We start from the raw sequence: 23,896 nt of genomic DNA on the forward strand, positions 1-23,896 counted from the left end.
TAGCCTGTGCAGCTGCTGTATGATGCAAGACACGTGTGGATAAAAGGCTGGAGCACCTCTGCTTTGAGGACAGACTGAGAGAGTTGGGGTTGTTCAGCCGGGAGAAGAGGAGGCTTCAGAGAAACCTTCTTGTGGCCTTGCAGGGGTCTGCAGGAAAGATGGAGACAATCCTTTTAGCAATGCCTGCAGTGATAGGACAAGGGGTGGTGGTTTAACTAGACAATCTCAAGAGGTCACTTCAAACCCCTATAATTCTGTGATTCTGTGTGTGATTCTGTGATAAAGAGGAGAGATTTAGAATAGATCTACAGAAGAACATTTTTACAATGAGGGTGGTGAAACACTGACCTAGGTTATCCAGAGAGGTGGTAGCTGCCTAATCCTTGGAAACATTCCAGGTCAGATTGTTTAGGGCTCTGAACAACCTTATCTAGTTAAAGAGTTTGCTTCTCCCTGCAGAGGGATTATACTGGGTGACCTTAAAAGGTGTTTTCCAACCCAAACTATTCTGTGATTCTATGATACACAGTTTGACTGCAGCTGCCTTTTCCACAGCCCCTTGGGATAAGCCTAGCTCAGCAAGCTCTCCCTCCTTAACATCAAATCAAGCCCCAGATACTTCCCCTTGACCTGACCATACTTGTGACCTTTCCACACCAGCAAAAAAATGCCTCACAGGCTCCACAAACCATACCTTAAAGCATCCCCAAACCCACTCTGACACTGTCATTTTCCTTTGCAACAAGGTCTGTTCCTTTGTATTCTCAAGCACAGTTTTCATCTGTATTTTCTCATTAATGAAAAATTGAGGAATAGTTCCCTCCATGACCCCCAACAGCAGCTTTTCTCACGCTGTGAGCTCAGTTACTGAAACCTCAGTAACTGCAGTGCTCAATTATTCAAAGGTCAGATGCATCCCTTGAGGTTTGACTGTAGACCCAGGTTAATGCTTACAGCCCAACGCTGCTGAGCTAGCTCCCCATCCTGCCAAGCTGAACTGAGCTGGCAAGCTGTACAGAAATCCACCTGGCTTTCTGTAAGCAGGAAAGCAGCCCCTAAACTCTGAGCACAAATCTCATCAGCCCTCCAGACCGTTTCTCAGCCCTGTTTGCAAACAACATGAAATACCCTTGGCCTCTTTCTCCATCTGTTGAGAGGGGGCTGTGTACCACTCTCACAAGGATGTGCACAAAGCCCTTTGAAGATGAAAAGTTCTCTAGAAGTGCTAATTATGTGGAGCAAGTGCTTCATTTACGTGCTGACTTTCCTTTATCTCTCAGGGGTTTAAAACTCTATTAGGGAACTAAAACTGTACGTTACCCCTCATGCCCCTGTGTGCCTTGTCTGCAAAATTACTGTCATATTTGGCTCCTCTGGATTCCATTTTGGGAAGACAAGAGGGAGATTAGATTTTAAATGCCTTTATTAGCATGTATGGAAGACAGGCATGGGGGGATAAAAGGGGCTTGATTGGCTTTGGTACCAGTTATCCAGCAGCAGAATCAAGCAGGGGCAGAAAACACAATCTTTTAGATTGCTTTTGTCTCAAGTGATAAACAGTGACTGGTAATTTGTCAAATACAGCACATTCCTGACCCAACGAGCTTCTCACCACCACCTGGCACGGCTGGGAAGTCTTACCAGGCTTTTTGAATACTGTGCCCTTTTTTTGTAGCCCCGTGCTATGAAACTCTCCTAAAATTGCTCTTAGGACAGTCATAGGAAGTGAATGGCTTGTCATTTTAATGCCCAAACCCTACTTAACTGTAATTAATGTTTAGTTTGTGCCAGTTCGTTGTTACTGTGGCTTTTGCTTCCTGTGGGATGCAGCATAAAGTCAGGAGAGAAATTGCAGCTGGGTCCTGGCAGCCTCCAGACCACGGCATTGTTGGAGTGCTCTGGATGGCGTGGAGCAGGGAGGGCTGGGAGGGGGCTTAGTGTGCACTGAGCTGTACCCAAAGCAGGGAGGGTGCTCTGTTCTGGTGCTGCAGGTCCTGAGACTGGCCAGCACAGCCCTGTGATACTAGCTGGAGATCTGTATTAAGTAGGCTGACTCGAACAATCTCTGGGACAGACACACTAAAATATTTCCCGTTCCAATTCTCCCTCCCCTGTCCCACATCACATCAGGGCTGGTTAAAGGGCATAAAAGTCTGCAGTGTCATAGGGCCCCCCAAAGTCAAGGACAAGGTCAGCTAGTCCTCTTGGACCTTTCCTTGTGGTTTTACAATGGGATGTACAAATGAACCTGCTTACAGAGAAGGACTTTCTCTTGTGCAGCATAGGGATGGCAGCCCTGGAGGCTGGGAATTCTGCCAAGCAGATATCACCAAACTGCTTTGCTTTTGACAGGAGAACCCATAAGCCTTGTTAGAGAGGAGCTAGTCAGGGCCTTGTAGGTTGTAAGCAATTTTCAAATGGTGATGGTGGTGGTAGCAGTACTAACAGTAATAATAATTAACAATTATAATACTAACATTTGCTATAAAAATGAATTATTTTTTTCCCACAGATCCAAACATTTCCATTTAGGTTGAAGAAAAGCTAAAATTTGCTCTTTCACTCTGATGGTATCAAAATAAGTTTCTTCTTCCTACTAGGGAAAAAGAAAAGAAAAAACAAAAAGAACAATTCAAGCTCTGTTGTTTTTTAAATTAAGAGAATTTTCTGAAACATAGTGGCAACTTTTGAGAGGACAAACATAACAAATAGGTAAAGCTTTTTTCCTGGGCATTTTAGAAAAGAGAAGTAGCTAAATCATTCCCAGTCTGGGAGACTGAATCACTATTTAAATCTAACCAGAAAAGCAAACCAGCAATGCCACTGCTGTCCTCCAGTGATCCTCCCAGTAAGGCCATGCCCTCCACGCAGGCTGGTGAGCAACATCATCTCTCGCTGCACACATCCAGTAAGGCTGGTGCTGAGGGCTTTGTACCCACCAGCCGCTGAGCACCAGTCTTTCATCTTTCCTCTTCAGTAGGTTACACCTCCTTCTGCAGGCTTTTATTTCTTCTTTCCCTTTTAAAGCAGGTTGCTGTTCCTCCTCCACTTCTCAGCCTTCCCTCCCTGGGCCTGATGCTTTACACATCGCTGAGGCTAATTGACAGTAGGTTTAACACAGATCCTAATTGTAACCTCAGATGCTTTGGGAGTGGAAAGAGCAACCAGACCTCACAGCCATTAAAGCTCTCCTCAGATAAAAAAGGTCTTTATAAAAGCCTTTCAATATGTAAAATAGCATAAAGGAATGAAGCAGAGATGTAAAGGGCAGGCAGTCCCCCGAACACAGGCAGCCTCCGCAGTCTGTCAAAAAGGGACCACCTACACATCTCCTTGCCTTGAACAGCCTAACCAGCCTCAGCTCGTGCTGGCCTCTCTGGCTTTCCCACCAGCAAAAGAAAGGCTTCAGATGGCACATGCAGCCTTTGAATATTAGCAGAGGGGAGGACTGATTCAATTCCTAATTCTCCTCAAAGCGTTCCATGTGCTGTTCGCCTATGGCAGAGCCTGACTGTGCCAAGAGTGGGAGAAGCTCATCCTTCATCCCTCACCCCAGATTCTGCAGGAGGGAAGCCCAGGCACAAGTGTCTGAAGGCAGCCATGCAGTGCCACTGTGCACGCATGGACAGATGTGAGGTCCCTGCCCAAGCACTGAGCCCTGTTGTCACCATGCCACACAGCGTGACAGGACCTCAGTCCTGGCACAGAACCAGGCTGATGTGGTCCCAGACTTCAGCTGACCTGTGTCTGGGCACAGGCAGAGGAAGTACACATATGTCCACAGCTCAAAAAAGCAGATGTACCCTTAAATTCTCCATCTGCATACAGTGGCAGTGCCTCAGCAGGAGCTGTGGGTATCCACATCATGCACGCATGGACTCAACACTGACAAACTACGGCAGACAAGGCCAGCTGTGCTTGTAACACCTTAATACCTTTTTACCCTGTTCAGCTTATACACACCAAGACTTCAGTACAGCATGCTGCCAGTCAGATATCAGCTGTTGTTTTTAAGTAAGTGTGAGCTAATGTGTTAAAAACGTGTTGTCCCCATGACCTGTCCTCTCAGCACACCCTGATATCCATGGGTATACTGCACTCTCTTCATAAGGTAGCTTTTACCAGCAGATACCACAGGTGATGTGTTGCTATGTTTGACACCATTTTCTGATTCCTGGAAATCTCAGACTGCACTGAGAAGTCCTAAAATGTGCTCAGAGTCAGTCATCGTTGCAGCAATGTCTCTTGCTACACTACTGTGTACCTGCATTCAGCACTTCTGTGGTTCCTGGAACCTCAGGTCCTGATGGAAATCAGGCAGTGTCTCTCTGGTTCAGTCTGCACATAGTGAGTGCTGGCTGGCTGCCCATCATACAAAGGTCTTGCAAAGTGACTGTAGCCCAGACCCACTTCTTGAAAAGCAACAACAGCAAAGAAATTGTTCAGTTCTGCAAGCATGAATGACCAGAAGTACAGGCAGGAGGACAATCTGTATCTCTTGTTGTCTCTAGTGCATGGCTTTGAAATTAGGAAGACTCACCTTAAGGTCCATAAGAAGAAGACTTTCTTTTGGATTACAGTGATGGAACGGCTTATCATTTTTCTTTCTTCATGTAGAAGAATATTTCCTTTTGCTGTTTTTTTCTCCCTTCCTTTAAGAGTCTTGAGGTTTGCAGCCCCTAGAGTCAACTTTTGAACAGAGTGCCTCATGTCCTCTCTAAATCCATCCCTCCCACACTAGTAGTGAAAGATAGAACAAGCCTCAGAGGAATCCGTGACATTTCTTGCCCAGCTCAAATGCAGTGAAGATGATGTTTGAAACACCATTAGTTGTGAGTGATTGGCAAAGCTTAGTTCTTGACGTTGGGCATGGTTGTGGTTGTGTTCTTTTTAACTGAGCTAACTTTCTAGGGGTTCTGCTTATCTGCAGCCATAACAGAGAGGCAAATTCATAACTGTGCTGCAGTTATTAATGATGCTTTACAGTGCTTAGAGCTCTCCATAAGCTCTCCATTTCAAATACTGTATCTCTAAATAAATAAGCAATAAGTGCTCTGGGTTTTAACCTCTCTAGTACAACCAATATGGGAAAATATGCTTGGGTGCTGGATTGTAGCTAGTCCTTCCTCAGTGCCCTAATTGTGGATGGTTTCCTGAGACCCTGTGTCTGAACCCATTCTTGTCCCCTCTGCAGAAAAGAATTGCTGCCATATTCATTTAAGACATGAGAGTGTTGGTGTTTCTAATATATTAAACACCTATCAATATACATAATGTGACTGAGAACATGGTAACAACAAAGCTTTTGTAAAAACATTTGTCTGTACTTCACCACAGCATCAACTTCATCACCCCCAGAGGAGCATCCCGCACGAACTCAAGTGCTCAAGAAGGAAATACAGGCTTTATTGTATACTGCATCAGCACTTGGGAAGACCTCCACTGTGTCTGCTTTGGCCCTTAAAAGACTAGTTTGGGAGAATTCAGTTCCAGGTCCAGGAAAATGCTACAGAAACTAAATGCTATTATGGCTGAACCAGCCTTTTCTGCCTTGGCAGGCTATTCTGAGACTGGTTGTCCATGTACAGAAATACCTGGCAGTAAAGTCTCTGCAAGAGTCCTGCTGCATTAAGCCTGCTCTGATAAGGATTAATTTGCAAGTACTTCATTAGTTCAACATGAAATACAGTAGTCATGGTCAAAATGCTTAGTCTTCCAGCCAGCCATGGGCTCTGACTACATTTAAAACTGATATTCAGTAAAGAATGTTCACTGACTTTGAACATGTAATATTTAATAGCAGCTCACCAAGCAGCAGCTACAAGATAAATATCTCTGTTAGGGAGATTCATCAGTGGACAGGTTCAAGCATCATCTGGTCCCTCTTTCATGCTCTATCCATGTTCCCCCAAGTCTGTTACCTGGGCTATTAGCACATTCCTCTGCAGAGACAATAGACACCCAGGCATCCAAAGGCAGATGGCACTTCCAGTTGTTATATTCAAGCCACATTAAGCTAGATTTTTGCAGTAGGCTACCACAAATGAGTTGAAGGGTTTCTCCTTGAGGAAAGCAGTCACTCAAGGGGAAAGGCAATATTCTAGCAGGCATGAATGTCTAAAGGAGCTGAGGAGGGCTGTGAGAGGGTGCACCAAGGGCCATGATTTCCAAATGGCTTCCTTACACACACAGGCATGGTTTATGTGATTATTTCAAGCAGTGAACTTGTACGTGCACTTGGAGTTGCTCATGCCAGTGCTGAGATTTTCCTGAGTGACTGGAGCAAATCTAGAGGTCATGTGTGCAGATGGGTGCTTCATGGAGGGAAATTTGCCGTGGGCAGGGCCATAGAGGGTCAGTCCAACAAATCTGCCATTAGCCTCAGCCTTCAAACAAAAAGTGCCTTGGGCATGGCTGCACAGTGCTGCTGAGGCACCAGCTGGCACAGAGCCTGTGGTACTCAGATTAACCTTATGAGAATCCTTTGCCTTTTCTGCTTATTAAACTTGGGGGTTGGGGGGGAAGAAGAAAGAAGAAAAAAACCACAAACCCACAAATATTTAGGAGCAGGAATGAATCAGACATTAATGAAAGTCACGTACATCACCATCAGATTTACATAAAAGCATCTTCAATTATTTTATGGCACAGATTTTAATCACTTCTTATTAACATTTCCTATTAACTTTTATTCAAGCTTCTACTTAATTGAGTTTTATTTTTCCACCAGAAAGAGATACATACTTACTAGTGGGAAATAAAAAACTGTTTTAAGAGATGTACAATGGTTTAGGTAGTGGTAAGTTAAACTTCCCCCAAGAAATATTTTTTTCTTTCTGAATTTTTTACCAGTGAAAGGTCATCATTCCAAATACCACTAACATGAATAGTTAGAGTGTTCAGATTAGAAGATTACTCAAAAAATGTTTGTAAGTATGTAAGTTCTCATCACAAAACCTTTGAAATTAAAAGTGCCTCTCTCTCTTTAATACTCTAGTTCCCTCTCTTGCAAATGCTGACACCTGCTTGAGTACTTGGCTGAGTCAAGGCTAGGTTATCTAAACAGTATGACTTGAATCTTTCTAGCACAGCCATAGAGATACAATTAAATATGTTGACATTTTATTCTGGAATGTTATTTTTAGTCATGTAACTAAGTAATTTGGGTTTTTTTCACTCCACATTCTTACCCCTCTGTAACACCCAGCAGGGATGTATTGATTGAAGGAAAGGGTGTTGGGTCAGAGTATTCCAACAGGCTGGTGAATGACAGATGTGATAAGATTGTGCTTCCAGAGGACACAGCCCCAGAGCATGGTCTGTGTTACAGATCTGAGAGAGCTGCAGAGTTAAGTTCTGTGAAACAGGATAGCATATGGTATACAGTAAAAATGCTGCTTTGCATTCTTCTCAGATAACCCAGGCTATTTACTTCTCAGGGACTCACAAATCTGTATTATTGTTCTTCAGTGACCACAGAAAGGGTGGGCTGTCTCACTCCTATCACTCAATTTTAATATCTTCTATCCCTTATTGCAGTGGGGTTTCAAAGGAGTATATGAGCAGTAGCACCCAAATGCATCTGAAAGTCAGTGACTGATTGCTTCTCTTAGGTTCTTTATATTCTGGACTAATCTTTAGTGTAAGAGAACTTGCTGAAAAAATGGAAAAATAGTAAAATTTGCCCAAAGTCTTTAAGACAGATGGATACAGAGCATTATTCACCCACTTTAATGTAGTAAAAACATAAATATATGTTGGTACATACCTTCCTATCATGAGGCCCTTGCACAGTTTTGATTGTATTTTTTCTTATTAATGACTTTCTATCAACATCATGTAGTCCCTAACTTCAGTGACTGCCAAAATAGGCTGCAAAGACAATGTTTCCTACTCACTCTTGTAATTTGTCATCTGATTCATTAGCCTGAGACTGTTACAACTGTTTTGTAACTAACTTGAGTTTGTTTTCCCTTTTCAGAGAGCAGATATAGCTGTTGCCCCCCTCACCATAACACTGGTGCGAGAAGAAGTCATAGACTTTTCCAAACCCTTTATGAGCCTGGGCATCTCCATCATGATCAAGAAGCCTCAGAAATCTAAACCGGGCGTATTCTCTTTCCTGGATCCTTTGGCTTATGAAATTTGGATGTGTATAGTCTTTGCTTACATTGGCGTCAGCGTGGTTCTTTTCCTAGTCAGCAGATTCAGCCCTTACGAATGGCATTTGGAAGACAGCAATGAAGAACCACGTGACCCTCAGAATCCTCCTGACCCTCCAAATGAGTTTGGAATATTTAACAGCCTTTGGTTTTCCCTGGGTGCCTTTATGCAGCAAGGATGCGATATTTCTCCAAGGTTTGTTCCATATCACTCCATCACCTTTTTGCATTTTATGGTCATTTTCTGATGCCATGGTGCATATATGTTACTTTTTCAAATTTCTTTCTGATTCCAAATTTCTTTTTGTTCTGACATTCCATTCAGTGCTAAGCATCATCATCAAGCACCATGCTTGCTGACATTCACCTCCATACTGAGTGGCATTGCTTTATAATACCGTTTATGCATTTCTGCCAAACTTATATACACCATGTTGAGGCTGTAAAATGCATAGGGTCATCTCTTTTCAGCAATGCTTGGAGGGCTACCGTGTTTTTGCTGCATATCTCATTTTACGGTCATCTCCTTGGTGCATATAACATATTCTGCTTTGCAAAGCCAGACTTACTGATTTTAAAAAGCCACATGCAACAGCACTTTAAAACGCCTCCATTCCTGTCATGGCTTCTGCCTTTTTGCTTTCTTTTGTGCCCACTTGCTCTAGTTTTGTTCTTGAACCATCCTTTCATCTATTACTAATTCACTTAGTACTGTCTTCCATATGTTCAGGTCTCTGTATGTGCCCCCCCCTCTAACAGTTACTGTGTACTCCCCTCTGTCTGTGTCATTATTTCAGTCCACTCTAGTCTGTTGTCCCTGTGTCCACGGTCAATATGGTCCAATAAGCATTGCCAGTTTCCATAAAGATTTTTCTTAGTCACGAAGACATTCTGAATAAGGCTATAGTAAAACATGTTTGATACTAGTTCAAATTTAACAGGGAGCACTGGTACAAACTATTGTAGAATTACATTTCTTTTGTTTAAAGAAGCATTTTGAAAACCACCCCAGAATAGTGAAGTTCTCTCTAACTGAGCAATGCATACCATAAATGTTTTTTGAATACTATAGAGAGAATGTTTCTACATTTATGCTGGTAAAATACTTCAGTGATGTGCCTGTGATAAGTAAAATTATCTAGTTTCATAGTGATGGAGCACTAGTTGTGTTTTGTATGACAATATTTTAATAAGAAGTTTACAGCCATTTTAATGATTAAAAACACATGCTTAATATGAAAAGGATGCAGTTTTTCCCTTTAACAAGGCTGCTAATTAAAGCAAGAGAGACAGCTCTTTTTTAAGTAAGCTCTTGGATTCAAAATACACCTTCTTGGTCTCCATATTTGTGTGCCTTTCTCAATAGTTACATCATGGGAAAGGTACCAGCTTTTCCTTGTGTGTATAGCAGCAGAGATCTTAAGCAGCCACACTGAAGCTAGTGACAAAGCTTCTATGAAGCTCCATGGAAAGGGTCATGATTTTACTCATTATAGTGTAATAATGATCCTTCAAGTTCCTGCACATTCAAAACTCCTTCAAAAAGCCCAGGACTCCGAGATACTGGCATACACCTGGTGGCATTTGGTGCATGTCATGCAAATGTTTAACAAGTCTTGATAGCAGCAGTTAGATTTATTCCTTATCAACAGATGTGCATATATACACTACATAAGACATGCACACATTTTCACCTGGATGTCACCATGACTTAGTCTTTGTAGTAGCCAGTGAGTGCCTCACTGTACAGCTCTGGCCGTTAGCCTTCTCCTCCTGTTTATACACTGCATTCTGCTTTGTGCCTAAATCCTGTATTGAAACTTTGCCTCTCTGCTTGCTGTTAAAGGTGATGAGTAGTGATAACATTTAAATTGCTGTTGACCATGTGTGTACCCAATATAAAGGACCGGGAAATAAGCACTGGGACATCACATGGAAAGCTGCAGGCATTGCACTGTTTCCACTAGGTCTGTTTATTGACAGTTAAATAGAAGTGCATAGGATTTTTGTTAAGCTCTCATGTGACATTTTCAGCCCTTTACCTTATATAATGAGAGGAACATATTCTATTTTTTTTCAATACTACCATGGTAAGTGCCTTGGAAATACCTACCCCCAAAAAAGACAGCAGTAAGCCTATTTATTTTATCTGTCCATCAGAAGCTATTAGCTCAGGATGAATACATGGCCCTCGTTTGAAGACATTGTCCAGTTATTTTGTTACCCATCATGATAACAGATTGTAGTCAGTTCCATGCATTGTTACTGGGGGGAAAAAAAAGCAGAGAGAGAGGGAGAAATCTAGTCCTTTGGTTTAAATTCCAGAAACACTGTTCCTTTGACTGATATGTTGATTTTAAGTTGATTAAATGTCAAAATTCTTCTCCATAGAAGGGACTTTTCCCAAGTATTCCATTCTTAATCTTTGTAAGGTTATGCCATTCACAGTACATTGACTATATGAGTGTTTCATACTATTTTATTGCCATTAAAGGGGGCTTCATTCTTCCATTGTGAGTTTTGTCTGAATAAATTTCTTATATGAGAGCGTACAGCACTTGTAGAGAGATGCCGACAAGCAGTCTGGAGAGATCACTTTTGTACTTGCTGATAAAGGCTCTTTCAGCTGCCTTTGTGTGGAACAGCTGTGACATCTAATGACTAGTTAGATCTATCCTCGGTGAGTATGCTGTGTGGATATTCCAGAGGATATATCCCTATACTCTCCTCTTTGTATTTAATAGGAGTCATCTAAACAGATTCAGATAGCAGCCAAAGGATGGGGGTTAGTGCATCCCTTGATGGAATCAACATTTGTTCCAGCAGTTTTGTTCTGCTATCAAAGGCTGCTGTGTTTTCTGCATAGTGAGCTAAAGCATTGAAAATTCACTTTTGATGGATCAAAAGTAGATTATTAAACTTGCTTTAATGTAAGATGTGTACAGAAAATGAAATCAGGAGCAAAGACAGTCAAATTTGTAACACTGTTCTAAGTGAAAATATCTTTTAAATCTCTATGAGAACATGTATTTTCATTTTGCTCTTTATTCATGCAGAACAAAGAGGCCAGATTAATTAATTGCTGATGGAAAAAGACAAGGGATTCATTAAAAAATATCTCATGAGGTTGGTCATTTAAAAGGGTGTATTTCTAGATCCCTATTTTCACAGCTGAAAACTCAAGAGACTCCTATTAAAGACCATGGGAATGACTTTGTGGGACTTTCAAAGTAACAATGAGAGCTGAGGAACTAGATATTCCTGAAACTCCCACTGCCAATTCCTATGATGGAAGCATCTCAAGTCAGCACTTTAGATGCTGTCTTTTCTCGTGTTCTGTCTCAGCAGGTGAGGTGAGGGCTGCCTGGCCACCGGAGGCTGGCAGGAGAGGTAGAGGGCTGGCCAGTGAGCGAGCAAGGGCCAGAGCTCTCAGCTTAGAGAGAAACCAGATAATGTGTCAGAATATTGTTGAAAGGGTTCTAGACAAGAAGAGTTTGCACCAAAATTTTTCAGGATTATCTGTCAGTTTAACAGCCACCTTGTATCGATCAAAGGAGCCCAATTAAAAACTGAGTGGTGTGAGAGGCTTATTGTTTCTGTGTCATGTAGGAAATCAGATTTGTTTTATGGCTAGAAGTAGAAACAGAATTCCAGCTATTGTGATAAATGAATGAGGTTTTGTTTAAGTGTGTTATTCTCCTGGAAACTGAATTTGAATTTGAATATATATTTTGTTTTCCTTTTGTCACTAACTGGCTCTCATTTGACTCCATGCTTCCTTTTAAATTTCCTCTCAAGGTATGCACTCTTCCTGTTTACTTCCTTTTGAAAACGCTGTCTGACCTTGTTTTGATAACTAAGTTATAATTCTGTTGTCCCAGGCCTTTGTTGCTGCTCTCATTTGTTAACACACTAATTCACTCTAAAATAGTGTCGTACAAAATAAATATTTATTGAGGTAATTTGGAAAATGACATGTTGGGATAAAGCATTAGTTGCTTGTTTTTAAATTGCAACACTGCACACTTGGACAGGAATGTCTTCATCAGAAAAGTTGCTGCTGGTGTTAAATCTGTGATTGACTTTTCTGTAATTATGACCTGAGTAATGGACAAACATTTCTGTGGTCCACAGTACAAACCATACAAGTATTGCTAGCACAGTATTTATGTACTAACCCTTTTTCTCCCACATCCCTCCACACCAGCCCCTGCAGTGGGTATAAGGAGTCTTCAGATCAGCAGATGGACTAGGTGGGACTGGTGTCCTTTGGACATGGAGGCTGCCAAGTTATGCTCGTCTGTGTTCTTGTTCTTCTACTCTCTGTCCTTCTTTCCTTCAGTGTCAATTTTGTGGTTTGTTTTGGTTTGCCCCATCCCATTCTACCACCACTTACAGCTATGTCAGCCCAGACTGCTTTGTAGTAGCAGCCATTTAATCTTCCTTTTCATGCTCACTGGAAGACTGGGAGAAACAGGTTTTTTTCAAGTGACCTAAACTCTTCTGAGATAGCTCTGATCCTCATCTAGCAAGACCCCTCTCTTACATGTAGGACCCTCAGGGAAGTGCCTTCTTCATTAAGGGCTCCAGCCATGTCCAACTCCCCTGATGCTCAGCTGTTCTCCATTCTTTTGTCCTGTATCTGTCTGACTTGGTTCAAGCAGGTTGCAGGATCTCTGGGGCAAGATATTTTTACCTTTCTCTGTATGTAATACACTATACAAGCATGCAGCTCGACACAGACTTTAGTGTTGCATCAGTGTGAGCCTGAGGTTTAACTGGTTTGGTAAATGTCTTTATGTCTTCATCCCAGCAATCCATCTCTCCTGCTAACAGAAAGGGCAGCTGCCAATGCAAGTAAGACATGTCCTATAGGAGGCAGCAGGGAGAACAAGAGCATACTGTTTTGCTCCCAGTAGTTCCACTGAATTTATCTAAACACCATAGTAAGTCTTTTTTTTTTTGCTTTTTTTTTTCAATCTTCCTATTTCAAGGCTTACTATGAAGAAAGGAGGATACAGGAATCTGGAAACCCCAGATGAAGCTAGTCTTGCTGTATTCAAGCAGATGTTTGATCTGCTGTACTTGCTAGGCAGACTTTTGCTCAACTGGCTCTGAAACTGCCCAACTCACTGCTAGGAGGAGGAATCAACTCCAGCTCTTCTCTGAAGATGGAAAGTATGCAATGAAGGAATAAACAAAAGGGAGATTAATTTCACCTGATGTACTCATCTAAAAGCAATAGTTGGTGTTTTGGTTAGGCATCTGACTTCCTTACAAAGTCACAAGACAGATGGGCACCTTCAGATTTATCCAACATGAGCAAGTGAGAGAAATCTCTTTCAGAGAGTGTCTGTCTCCCCTCCTCTCTGCTGGCTCCAAAGGGAGCCTTATGTGACAAGTTCAGCAGGCACTGCTCTGTGTTGGCAAAAATTACATCAGTCCATGTAAGAGCCTGATTGGATGCGAGGAGTACCAAGTTTTAGAGTAGCTAAACCCAAGAATCTAACTGGTCAGAGGGCTGGCCAGAAAGGACTTTAGCCACCTGTAAAGTCCCAAGACACTCACTTGATACCTATAAAAACGTAGAGCAGAGTAGAGAAATTCCTTGATTTTATTATTCTAGGTTTATATTTCTGCAACTTGCAGTTTCATCTTCTCAGTAGCCTTCCGAGAGCAGCTGCAGCACAGCCCAGGCTGAAGCGTGGAAGCTTTTTATCCTCTTGGGAAGCCCTCAGGAAAGGCAGGAAAGTTTCATCCCCTTGTCAGTGATCCAGTGAATGTGTGCCTGTCCCAAGGAAGCACATTCAGGCCAGAGCAATGGCAACATCTTTTAGAGCTCACGCATCAGAAGTCATTGCTCCTTGATGGACAAAGCAGTGACACTTCACCTGCCAAGCTTCCCTGAGCTTTGTAACCACCTGAACCACCTTGCACATTGGTACAGACTTGATGCAACAGACTTGATGCAACAGCAAGTAGTGCATCTGTAGAAACCAGCCTACATCTGCCCTCTCTGTAGGAGCTGCAGCTTGAGGTTCTTGCGTAGAAGAGAGTGGAGAACAGCAGTGCTTCACCTTTCAGTTCACTTCCCCACATTCTTCCCACTTATTCCAGATTGCTCTCTCTGTTGGCAATTTCTTTGTTTGTTTGTTACTGTGTTCTGTAATGTTGGATTGCTAGGGTTTTTTTGTTGTTTGTTTTTCTGTTTGTTTGGGGTTTTGTTTGTTGGGTTTTTTACTGTTTTTTCTTTAATGGGATTTTTTAATGGCTCAGGCAATCTCAGGTTCAGGCCAAGACTAGGCACTTTACCAGCTAACCCCCCTGTGCGGGTGAGGTTTTTTCCTGTCTCCATCTGGTGGTAGGACAACTTGTACCCACTGTCTGGGGATGGCACTGAGGGGCTTGAAGGAAACAAATAAACAGGTAAGAGTTTTCTTGCTTTCTCTTTCTTCCCTTCACACAAATTGAGGACTACAGAATCCAAGTTCCACATATCTAGTGTATCTCAGGTTGGTTTTTCTTCCACTGGTATCAGCAGAGTTAAGACAAAACATACGAAATAGATTTGTCTCAGCTGCTGAAATGATTCCTGGACGGTCAACATGCCATGTTTGAAGAATGAGCACGGCACATTCCCCACCCAGCCGAGCAACACGGCACTGGCATCCTTCAATCCTGAACAAATATTTTGACCTTGATGTTCAATTGCTTTATATCATCAGGAGCTCTGCTGACAGCATCTAGACCTTCTGACCACTGAGCATTTTGTAATTATGTGTTCACAAATAGGCTCTTTTTCAGTCCCTGTGGTATTTCTTTAAAAAACAAAGGATGACACAACAAAACCAGAGCACAATTAATTTTTTTCCTGCTTCCTCTCTGTTGTCCTGATGGTTATAAAGCAGGAATGCATTTGACTTGGAAGAGTGCAATGTGCAAATTTTAATTAACATAAAACATAAAGCAGCCTCTCTCCTCACTTCAATATGCAGATTCAGTCTGTAATTCCTGCTAGAGCATGAGGAGAGAAGGATACTGGATTTTGCAGTTTACTGCATTTTAGGTTTTGAGAGTTGATGCAGTAAATGGTACATTTGTGTCCTCCAAGCTGGGCAGCCCCCAAAGAGACATGATCTTGGCACATCACAGCAGGCAAATTCAGCCTCAGGGAAAGGCTGGGCAAGCAGAGAAGACAAAAGTCTCCTGGCGAAAGACTTTTCTAGCAGAGAGTCTGTGGAAATCAGGAGAGCTTGTTCCTCTCCAAACCTCTGGTGGGAGTTGGATCAGATGCATTATTTCTTAATCAACTGTCCTTGTTTTTACCAAAAAACTGGAGAGAATATTTAAGTAGGTAAGACAGGTGCACATCAAGTTTACTCTCCTTAGGAAGGCTACCAGGAACTGGCTCACAGTCCTGCACAGATACGTGGAAGATCTGAACAAAAGGGTTGTGCATGAGGATGTGTCTTCAAAAGAAAATAAAAACTAGTGAAGGAATGACTTCAAAGCAATTTGATGATGTGTATTTTTCCCTAGATCTCTCTCAGGGCGAATTGTTGGAGGAGTCTGGTGGTTCTTCACTCTCATCATTATCTCTTCCTACACTGCTAATCTTGCTGCCTTCCTTACGGTGGAAAGGATGGTTTCTCCCATAGAGAGCGCAGAGGACCTGGCTAAACAAACTGAAATAGCCTACGGCACTTTGGATTCAGGCTCAACCAAAGAATTCTTCAGAGTAAGTCTGTTAAATCCCCATCAGAGCTTTTCTAAACTGTAAGTGCCTAATACATGGTTTCCAGTTGTTTGTTTTTACCCAGCTGTAATAGCTCTTCCAGTGAAAGCTTCTTTGTGCAGTCAGGACAGGCCTGAGTGCAGATTTTAATATCAAAAGGTGTTTTATCAAAAATGGGTAGGTTTGCTCAACCTGAAACATTTCAAGATGGAAAGCCTGGCCTTTGCTATCACAGGAAGGAGCTTTTTAACATGGGTTTCAGAACCTCGGTCTGGTGAGCAATAATGCAGCCGTTAGCACAATATTTAGCAAAGAAAACTCTTGGAAGAGTGATGCTCTTGACCTACTTGCTGTGTTTGCCCAGCTGGCAGCCGTTTATGCCATCCGAGTGGGTGTTTGCTTGCCAGCATGGGCAGGGGGATGGGAGCCATGTGTTGCCATTCCTTTCTATATGGTACATTGATTGCTGCAATTGCTGCTGCTGTGCCTCCATGGCTCACTAGCATCTCGCTAGGGCTGTATCAACCAGTCAGGGGTGAAACTTCTGTACCCCAGAGCACTGATGTGTATTCACCTTAGTGAGGGAAATGCTGGTTGGCAATATCTGGGGGTAGTGGGAAGAATACACTTATATTTAAGATCATTCTTTCTTTCTCCACTTACCAAACCACAAACTGAACTGCAGAGCTTGGTGAGATTGATAAAGAACTCTAATGACCTCAGACCACTATCATGTGTCCAAAAATGTTGCAACCTGAAAAGCTCTTGTTTCTGACCTTTCTGAGGGTGAACTGGAATGCTCAGCCCTTTCAGGAAGCTCTTGGTTCTGTCTCAGCAGTGTCAATCAGATGCCACTCAAGCCAACATTTTTCTTACATATAAAGAAGTGGTCAGTACTGCCTGTGCGCACTGTCCAGGTGCAAGTGTGAGGGAGGAGGGAGGCAAAAAACCTTCATACTGCTGTAGGCTGATGAAATACTGAGGGCTCCTTGAATAAATACTGATGGCTCCTTTAATTTGCTTAAAATTTCAATACATGACCAAACACAGAGAGATGTACAGACGAATCTGATGTAAAGCTGGAAGTGAATGCTTTATGCTTGATTTTATGAAGCTTTTGTACTCTGCAAGGTCATCATATAAAAATAGATACTTAGTAGTTCTTCATTAACTGTTGTGGCTGGTACATTACAACAGCTTCTCTTTGTATTAAAGCCCTGCAAGATAAACACTGGCCTTGTAAGTGTGACATGAGTGTATAAAAATTTGTATTCTCTTTGTCAGCCGGAGGCAGTGTTGTCTGCACAGCAAAAAGGAGTTGAGTGAACCTGTCGGAAGAGGGAGCACAACTTGCTTAGAAATATTGGGGCTGTTTAGGCACTATACTGTTCTGGGGGGAAAAGGGGGGGTCCCCTTTTCAATATCTTGTTGCCATTAATACAGAAAGAGGGATTGTATGGGGCTGTTTCTTCATTTCCTTAATAGTTTGACATAACAAGGAAATCCCTTCTCACACAGAGATCAAAGGAATGAGTGTTTCATGTGAAAGGATACAAAGTCTAGTAAATGTATGAATACTTTGTTGTGCTGTTAATAGTCTTGAGATGAGCTGTGACTCTCCTGGTACTGGAGGAAGCAGGGCTGTAAATGAGGATTATCTATCAGGAGCTGCCAGCTCCATCAGGCAGGGAGAGGAGTCATATGAGGAAGGAGGAGAACAGAGCCCTGGGAGTGGTGGAGCAAGGCATAACACCTGCTCAGGGTGATCCAGATGGGCCAAGTGGGAAGGAGAATGGGCTCTAAGTGGTGCTTCTCTCCCCTCAGCATTCTCAAGGCACACAACATAATTTCAGTTGTATTAACTTTTGCAGAGTAATTAATTTGAATAGAGTGATGCAGCTATGAAACTGTTGTAATTAGACTCTTCTTCAGTTGATTTGAGAAGGGCAAAAGCTTTGCCTTAGATTAAATGTGTATGTTCACATAAATACTTTGTTGTACAGTCTTCATTAGCTACTTACTACAGTAATGATGGCTGAAACTTGAAATAACTCTTAGAGGACTCTTGTTTTCCAAGTGCCTACCACACAGACCATGTCTGCTGTGTGGTTTGGGATACCTTCCTCCCTGAAAACTCATTTCTCACTACTGCTAGAGCATCAGTAGGAGTGATAGTGGTCTGAGTCAGAAAAAGCCATGAGTTCTCCTGGGTACAAGGAGATGCTTAATCACTCCATGAGGGGAATATCCTTCTCACCCATTCCACAACAGCATTTAACCAGTTTAAGCAGTAGGTGGCTGAATAGGTAAGGGTCAACCACCCAGTGAGAAAGGAAGCTTCTGACTGGGCAAATGGCTACATGAGCAAATCAATACAATCCTGACTTATACTGTTTGCCCACACATATCTACAAACACACTGGCTGAGGCACATGAGAGGTAGCTACATTTTCCCTATAGGTGGGAGGAGTTACCTGGTTGTGAGCAGTTCAGTGCTTGTGTAAAGGCACCAAGAAAAGTAACTGGGCTTTGTAGTGGGGCCATGATGTCACTCAAGAGGTGCAGGACAGTCCCATAAATAAGCTTGTATGGGTATATCTCTTTTTAGAGTTGTAAAACTAAAGTGTTTCTCAAACAAAGCTATTAGTCAGATACTGGTCTTAGTGGCCGTTTTTGGCCAGGGAGAAGTGCCAGACCAACAACAGCAAGGACAAAGTGCATCCTAATAGAGGGGTGACATAAATATGAGCTTCAGATACCTGCCATCTTGTCTCCATGTGCCTTTAGAGCCTTCCATGAGACTCCATGGCTCCTTCCTGCCAACCCCATTTTTAACTGAGATCACTTTTAAAGTTTATTTTTTACAGCATGGATACCTATCTGCTAGGAACTGGATGGATGCCAGCACCTCATTTCAGAGGAACAGATGGTAATGACTTTCAGCCACTTCAAACCTGGGGAGGGTCCAGCCAGTGACCTATTTTATAGTCTTGGCCATTTCATTGTTTCCCGCATAGATTCTATCCCAGATAGATAAGTTAAAGCTAGAGACACCATTGCTGTTTGAAGTGTGTATGATGACTGCCATCAGCTTGATGTGGCTCTCCTAGTTACAAATAGGAAAGCCTGTTTTTTGTTACAGATTCACAGTAACCACTGTTCACACTCTTCATCCATGGGTGACTCTACACCAGGGCATTTGTCCCCCAGTATATCTGAGAACCCAATGAGCCTTTCTGTATTTTCATGGTTGTTACTTGTTTCTGCTTAGAAACATTTAACATTTTGCACTAATTAGCTTATAAAGGCATTTAAATGGTAATCAATCATTTGCATAAATTCCCTTTTGGCCTTCAAAGGGCACTTAATCATATCGAAAAGAATAAAAAGAGCCGCTGCTTATAAATTTACTAACATACAGTCTTCTTGTAGTAGATCCAGAGGAGGCTACAAAATTGATCAGAGGGATGGAACACCTCTTCTGTGAGGAAAGGCTGAGAGAGTTGGGCTTGTTCAGCCTGGAGAAGAGAAGGCTCCAGGGAGACCTCACAGCAGCCTTTCAGTACTTAGAGGGTCTGATGAGAACAATCTTTTTAGTAGGGCCTGTTGTGACAGGACATGGGCTGATGGTTTTGAACTAAAAGAGGGGAGATTAGAATAGATCTAAGGAAGAAATTTTTCACACTAAGGGTGGTGAGACACTGGCCCAGGTTGCCCAGAGCGATAGTCAAAGCCCCACCCCTGAGAACATTCCAGGTCAGGTTGTTCGGGGCTCTGAGCAACCTCATCTAGTTAAAGATGTCACTACTCACTGTAGAAGGATTGGACTGGATGACCTTTAGAGGTCCCTTCCAACTCAAACCGTTCAATGATTCTGTGATTAAGGACTCTAAAACACCTCTTTCTCTTTCTTGAAAAATTACAGAGGCCTGTGCTAGAAAGCAATTTCAAGTCACTAAACTCTACTTTTAAGGGTGTGTCTGCTAGAATTAACATCTTTGAATACAATTAAACCTCCAACATATCCGAGCAGCTCATCAAATCAGTATAACACCATTTAATCCAAATTCAGCACTAGGCCTAATTCCACAGTCTAATAAGTTTCACACCTCCAATAAGCATACATTCAAGAGGCATGATTTTTACAACCAATTAGTAACTCTTATGTAAACATGGCATGGCTGTATTTAAACTTCAGTAGATGTTTCTAGATGTTTAGAAATACAAATTCCTCTTGAGTTTAAGGTGGTTTCTGGGAGCAGATATCTGTGTTAAGAAGCTTCTGTGAAATCAGTTGCAAAGTACATGCTTGGTCATTGACAAACACAGCTATGCACTTTACTGAAAACTTGACATCTCAGGAGGCATCCTTGATATTGATGTGATGTGACCAGGCCTTATAGGTTGAAATATTGAGGCAGGTAACATGCAGCAAGATCCCATACCAGATCCTTCTTTCTCCCTTTTATGGGAAATTGAAGACAACTCACATCGTGTCATTACCAATGTAGTTAATCACTGCTGACTAAGGGGAGAAAGAGGTCTCAAAAGACTGATGTTTTATTGTAGACTGTTGTGTTTTCTCAGCAGTGGTTCCAAGGGTGTCCCTGACAAAATGACTGCTATCCAATGGCCCTCCTGTGCCTCAGATGAAATAACTTACTGCTCTGAAGTCAGTTCCCAAATTTTTCTCCTGAAGATAGCATTAATTGCCAGGCCTGCTAGGAGTTTCAGTAGAAAGACCAAAGACCCTCTTCTTTTATGGTTGATTACTCCTACCTGGCACTGTTGCTCAGGAGTATTGGATAGAGAATTTGACACTGACGTTGCTCTGCTGTCAATAAAGGCTGTAGGCTCAGTGCCTGGAGGAGTCACACAGGCTGACAGCCTTCAAGCACAGCTTAGATACTTGAGATATTATTTCTAGGACTTTTTTTTGCAACAAGAAATTCACAGCTGCAGCTGAAGTCTCCATTACCTCAGGACACACCAGAGTGATAGCTGACTTGAGGCACTCAGAAGTCTGCACATGTTTTCCTTTTGCCTCTTCTGTGAAGGCTTCTCTTCTCATTGCCCTTAGATAGCCTGCCCACACTCTCCAGTAATATTTTGCTCTGAATTAATGTTTTACAAGAAGGTGATGCTTTCTTTTTATTCCATGGTGGGCACATTCAGCACTTGAAATTCCTCTTCATCATTTTTTTCAGAGGTGCTTTCCAAACCAGGTTCAGATGTGAAGCTTTTCTGAATTTCATATACACATACAACCCGATTTAAAACTACATTTCATAGAACACAGGAAGTCGTGTTAAGGATGGCCTCTAAGGTCGTCCCTCCCTTTCTCTCTCCTTGATTTCATCAAGTCTGTGTAGCTCAGCAAGAGCAGATAGAAAAGCTCAAGATGCCCTGGTAAAAGTCTTTGCATTTCTGTCTGAAGCTCTGATTGCCCACGCTGAGGAAAGGTGCTTTGACATGGAAATAGGTACCAGGAGAAAAAAACAAAAAACAAAACATGTGAATATGCTGAGGAGACTGATGAGGTATCTCTTGAAAAGAACTTAAAGTACAGCTTGTGAAGCTGGTAAAGCTAAAACCAATACAGAAAACAGGTTGGACTTGATGATAGAATACATATACATAGAATACATAGAATAAACCAGGTTGGAAGAGACCTTCAAGATCATCGCGTCCAACCCATCAACCAATCCAACTCCGCCCAATCAACTAACCCACAGCACCAAGCACCCTGTCAAGTCTTCTCCTAAAAACCTCCAGTGATGGCGACTCCACCACCTCCCCAGGCAGCCCATTCCAATGTGCAATCACTCTTTCTGTATAGAACTTTTTTCTAACATCCAGCCTGTATCTCCCCTGGCGCAGCCTGAGACTGTGTCCTCTTGTTCTGGTACTCCTTGGGGTCTCTTCCAACCTTAGTTACTGTGACACTGTGATTTTGTTCCAAAGAAAAGACAAAAACACCTGACAGATTTGCACCAAAGCAGAAAACAAATTCACAGATTAATCCCAAATTCCTTGGAAATAAAAATTATTCACCATCTCAGGCCCATCATGGGGAGATGGAGGAATAAAGACCATAATGCAGCAGCAGCAGGATAATCCAATTCAAACCAGGACAGTTCTGAAGCATTAGCATGTTACACCCAGTCGTGAGGTAAAGAGCTTATTGTTTTCCTCTGACGATGAGGTGGTGCAAAGACAAGACTTAGGGGAAATAAATTCTACCAGGAAGTGGTTTAGGTAAGAAAAAGCTTTGAATTATGAACCAATAGCTACTGTGTGATTTTCATGCATTCTGTGTAATGAAATAATATTGAAATAATCATTACAGCCTATTAAAAACAGCATAGTGAACTCTGTGCACGCAGCGCTAAGGGTTTCATCTGTAGTTAAACGCTTTGATTTTTAATTTCAGAATCACTTTGCTAGTGAAGATGAAGGACTCGTTTCTAGCACAGCATTCATACAAATACATTGCTTTTGCCATTGGATAAAACTATGATTAGCAGTTTTAAGCTTTCTGTGTTCTTGGCATCAAGCAAAACAACACAGTCATCATAACAAATGCCTGACAAAAATATTGAAGTATGGTTGTATTTGTGGACTTTGAAGAACAAAGCATCACAGAAAAGTGATAGCTCCAAATAGGAGCTGTACAGATCTTTTGACAGGCAACATGGCAGCAATTAATCAGGAAAAAAGTACTGTGGTTTAATTGTGTTTCAACATAGAAAGTGTGAAAAAACTTACCCATATAGTCTCTCTCTATCTTCCCTGTTTGATACAGGTGAGGGTGTGCACAAATATTAAAAGGTGAATGTAGCTGTGCAGAGAGACCACAGCCTCTTTGTGTAAATGATAGATGGCCTTGTTGGGAGTGTACAGGGGGTGTTTCTCTTAATCTATTGAACCTCCTTTCTGCCACGTGGCTAACTGGCAGTTTTAAAGGCATCAGGAAATCAAATGTGACATAATTACAAAAGAAATGGTTTCCCACAAAGTGATCTAATGTCCTTAAACCCGTAGATTGGAGAGGAAAATGTATCTTTACGGGAACTAAAATTAACAGCTCATCAATCATCCACCCATTGGAAAGGAAACATTTGGATGGTACTGCGGTTAAGATGCTGGAATCATTTTACTAGTTTCAGCAGACAAGTCAGGATTTAACAAAGCTTTTCCTTAATAACAAATATTTTAATAAGTCTCTCTATTATCTTCAGTAACTGATGGCATTTGTCTAACAGCCCTACTTGCATTTGTGATTTAGGTTTTGCAGCTCACCTGTGTCTCAATACTGCTCAGAAGTTGATCTCTGTAAGAACGGGGATGCATTATAGAGGTGGATGGTTTGCCTGGGTCAGTGTGTGTAGATGCAGCCCAGGGTGAAGCCTGGCACAGTAACAAGCAGTGGGTTAACGCCAGAACTGTGTCTGCACTACAGAGGCAAGCAGAGAATGCCTCAGGGGAAAATCACTTGCTGTTTGAATGTTCTACTTTTTGAAGAGCAGCTCTATGATAATGATAATGACATTGCTCAAGACAGCCAGGACCCGGGTACTTCAAGTCTCTCCTATTTTATGTAATGCTGCTGTGTCATATTAATACATGCTCGTTAGGGATTCATTTAAAATACATGGGTGCTGATAAACTACTCACAGTGCTGCTGCTCTTGCTTTAGAATAATTAGAAAATACATGATGGTTTAGAAACTAATGATGTGAATATGAAGCATCCCCTCTTGCAATCCATCGGGATTTCTCCATCGTTGACTGTATGTTGGCCTGTTCTGTCTGGAGCTGAAAACTCATTAGACCTGACAATGTTCAGATCGTGTGCTGGAAACGCCGTTCTCTGTTAATTTATTACCGGCCAAATCCAGAGCAGGGCTGGTGTGCTGCTCACTTGCCCAGACAAGACTACTCTGCTAAATATGTCACTGCTGGAAAGATGCCCCTTAGCCTGAAGGCTGATGTAATCC

The 23,896-nt window shown here is 42.1% G+C and overlaps 1 protein-coding gene across 5 annotated transcripts in view; it reads left to right on the top strand.

The window, feature by feature from the left end:
- The window catches only part of GRIA3 (glutamate ionotropic receptor AMPA type subunit 3), a 151,709-nt gene that overhangs the window by 98,751 nt on the left and 29,062 nt on the right, over positions 1–23,896 (top strand). For all 5 annotated transcript variants that reach the window (XR_008462689.1, XM_054169490.1, XM_054169491.1 and 2 more), the window contains 2 exons: positions 7,982–8,358; positions 15,702–15,900. Coding sequence is in view for 4 of the 5 variants with exons in the window: in XM_054169490.1 (XP_054025465.1) it covers positions 7,982–8,358; positions 15,702–15,900 (576 nt within the window). In the remaining variant the exon portion in view is untranslated. The remainder of the gene's footprint in view (positions 1–7,981; positions 8,359–15,701; positions 15,901–23,896) is intronic.

The sequence above is a fragment of the Dryobates pubescens genome, chromosome 18 (genome assembly GCF_014839835.1).
Source record: "Dryobates pubescens isolate bDryPub1 chromosome 18, bDryPub1.pri, whole genome shotgun sequence".
Classification (NCBI taxonomy): domain Eukaryota; kingdom Metazoa; phylum Chordata; class Aves; order Piciformes; family Picidae; genus Dryobates; species Dryobates pubescens.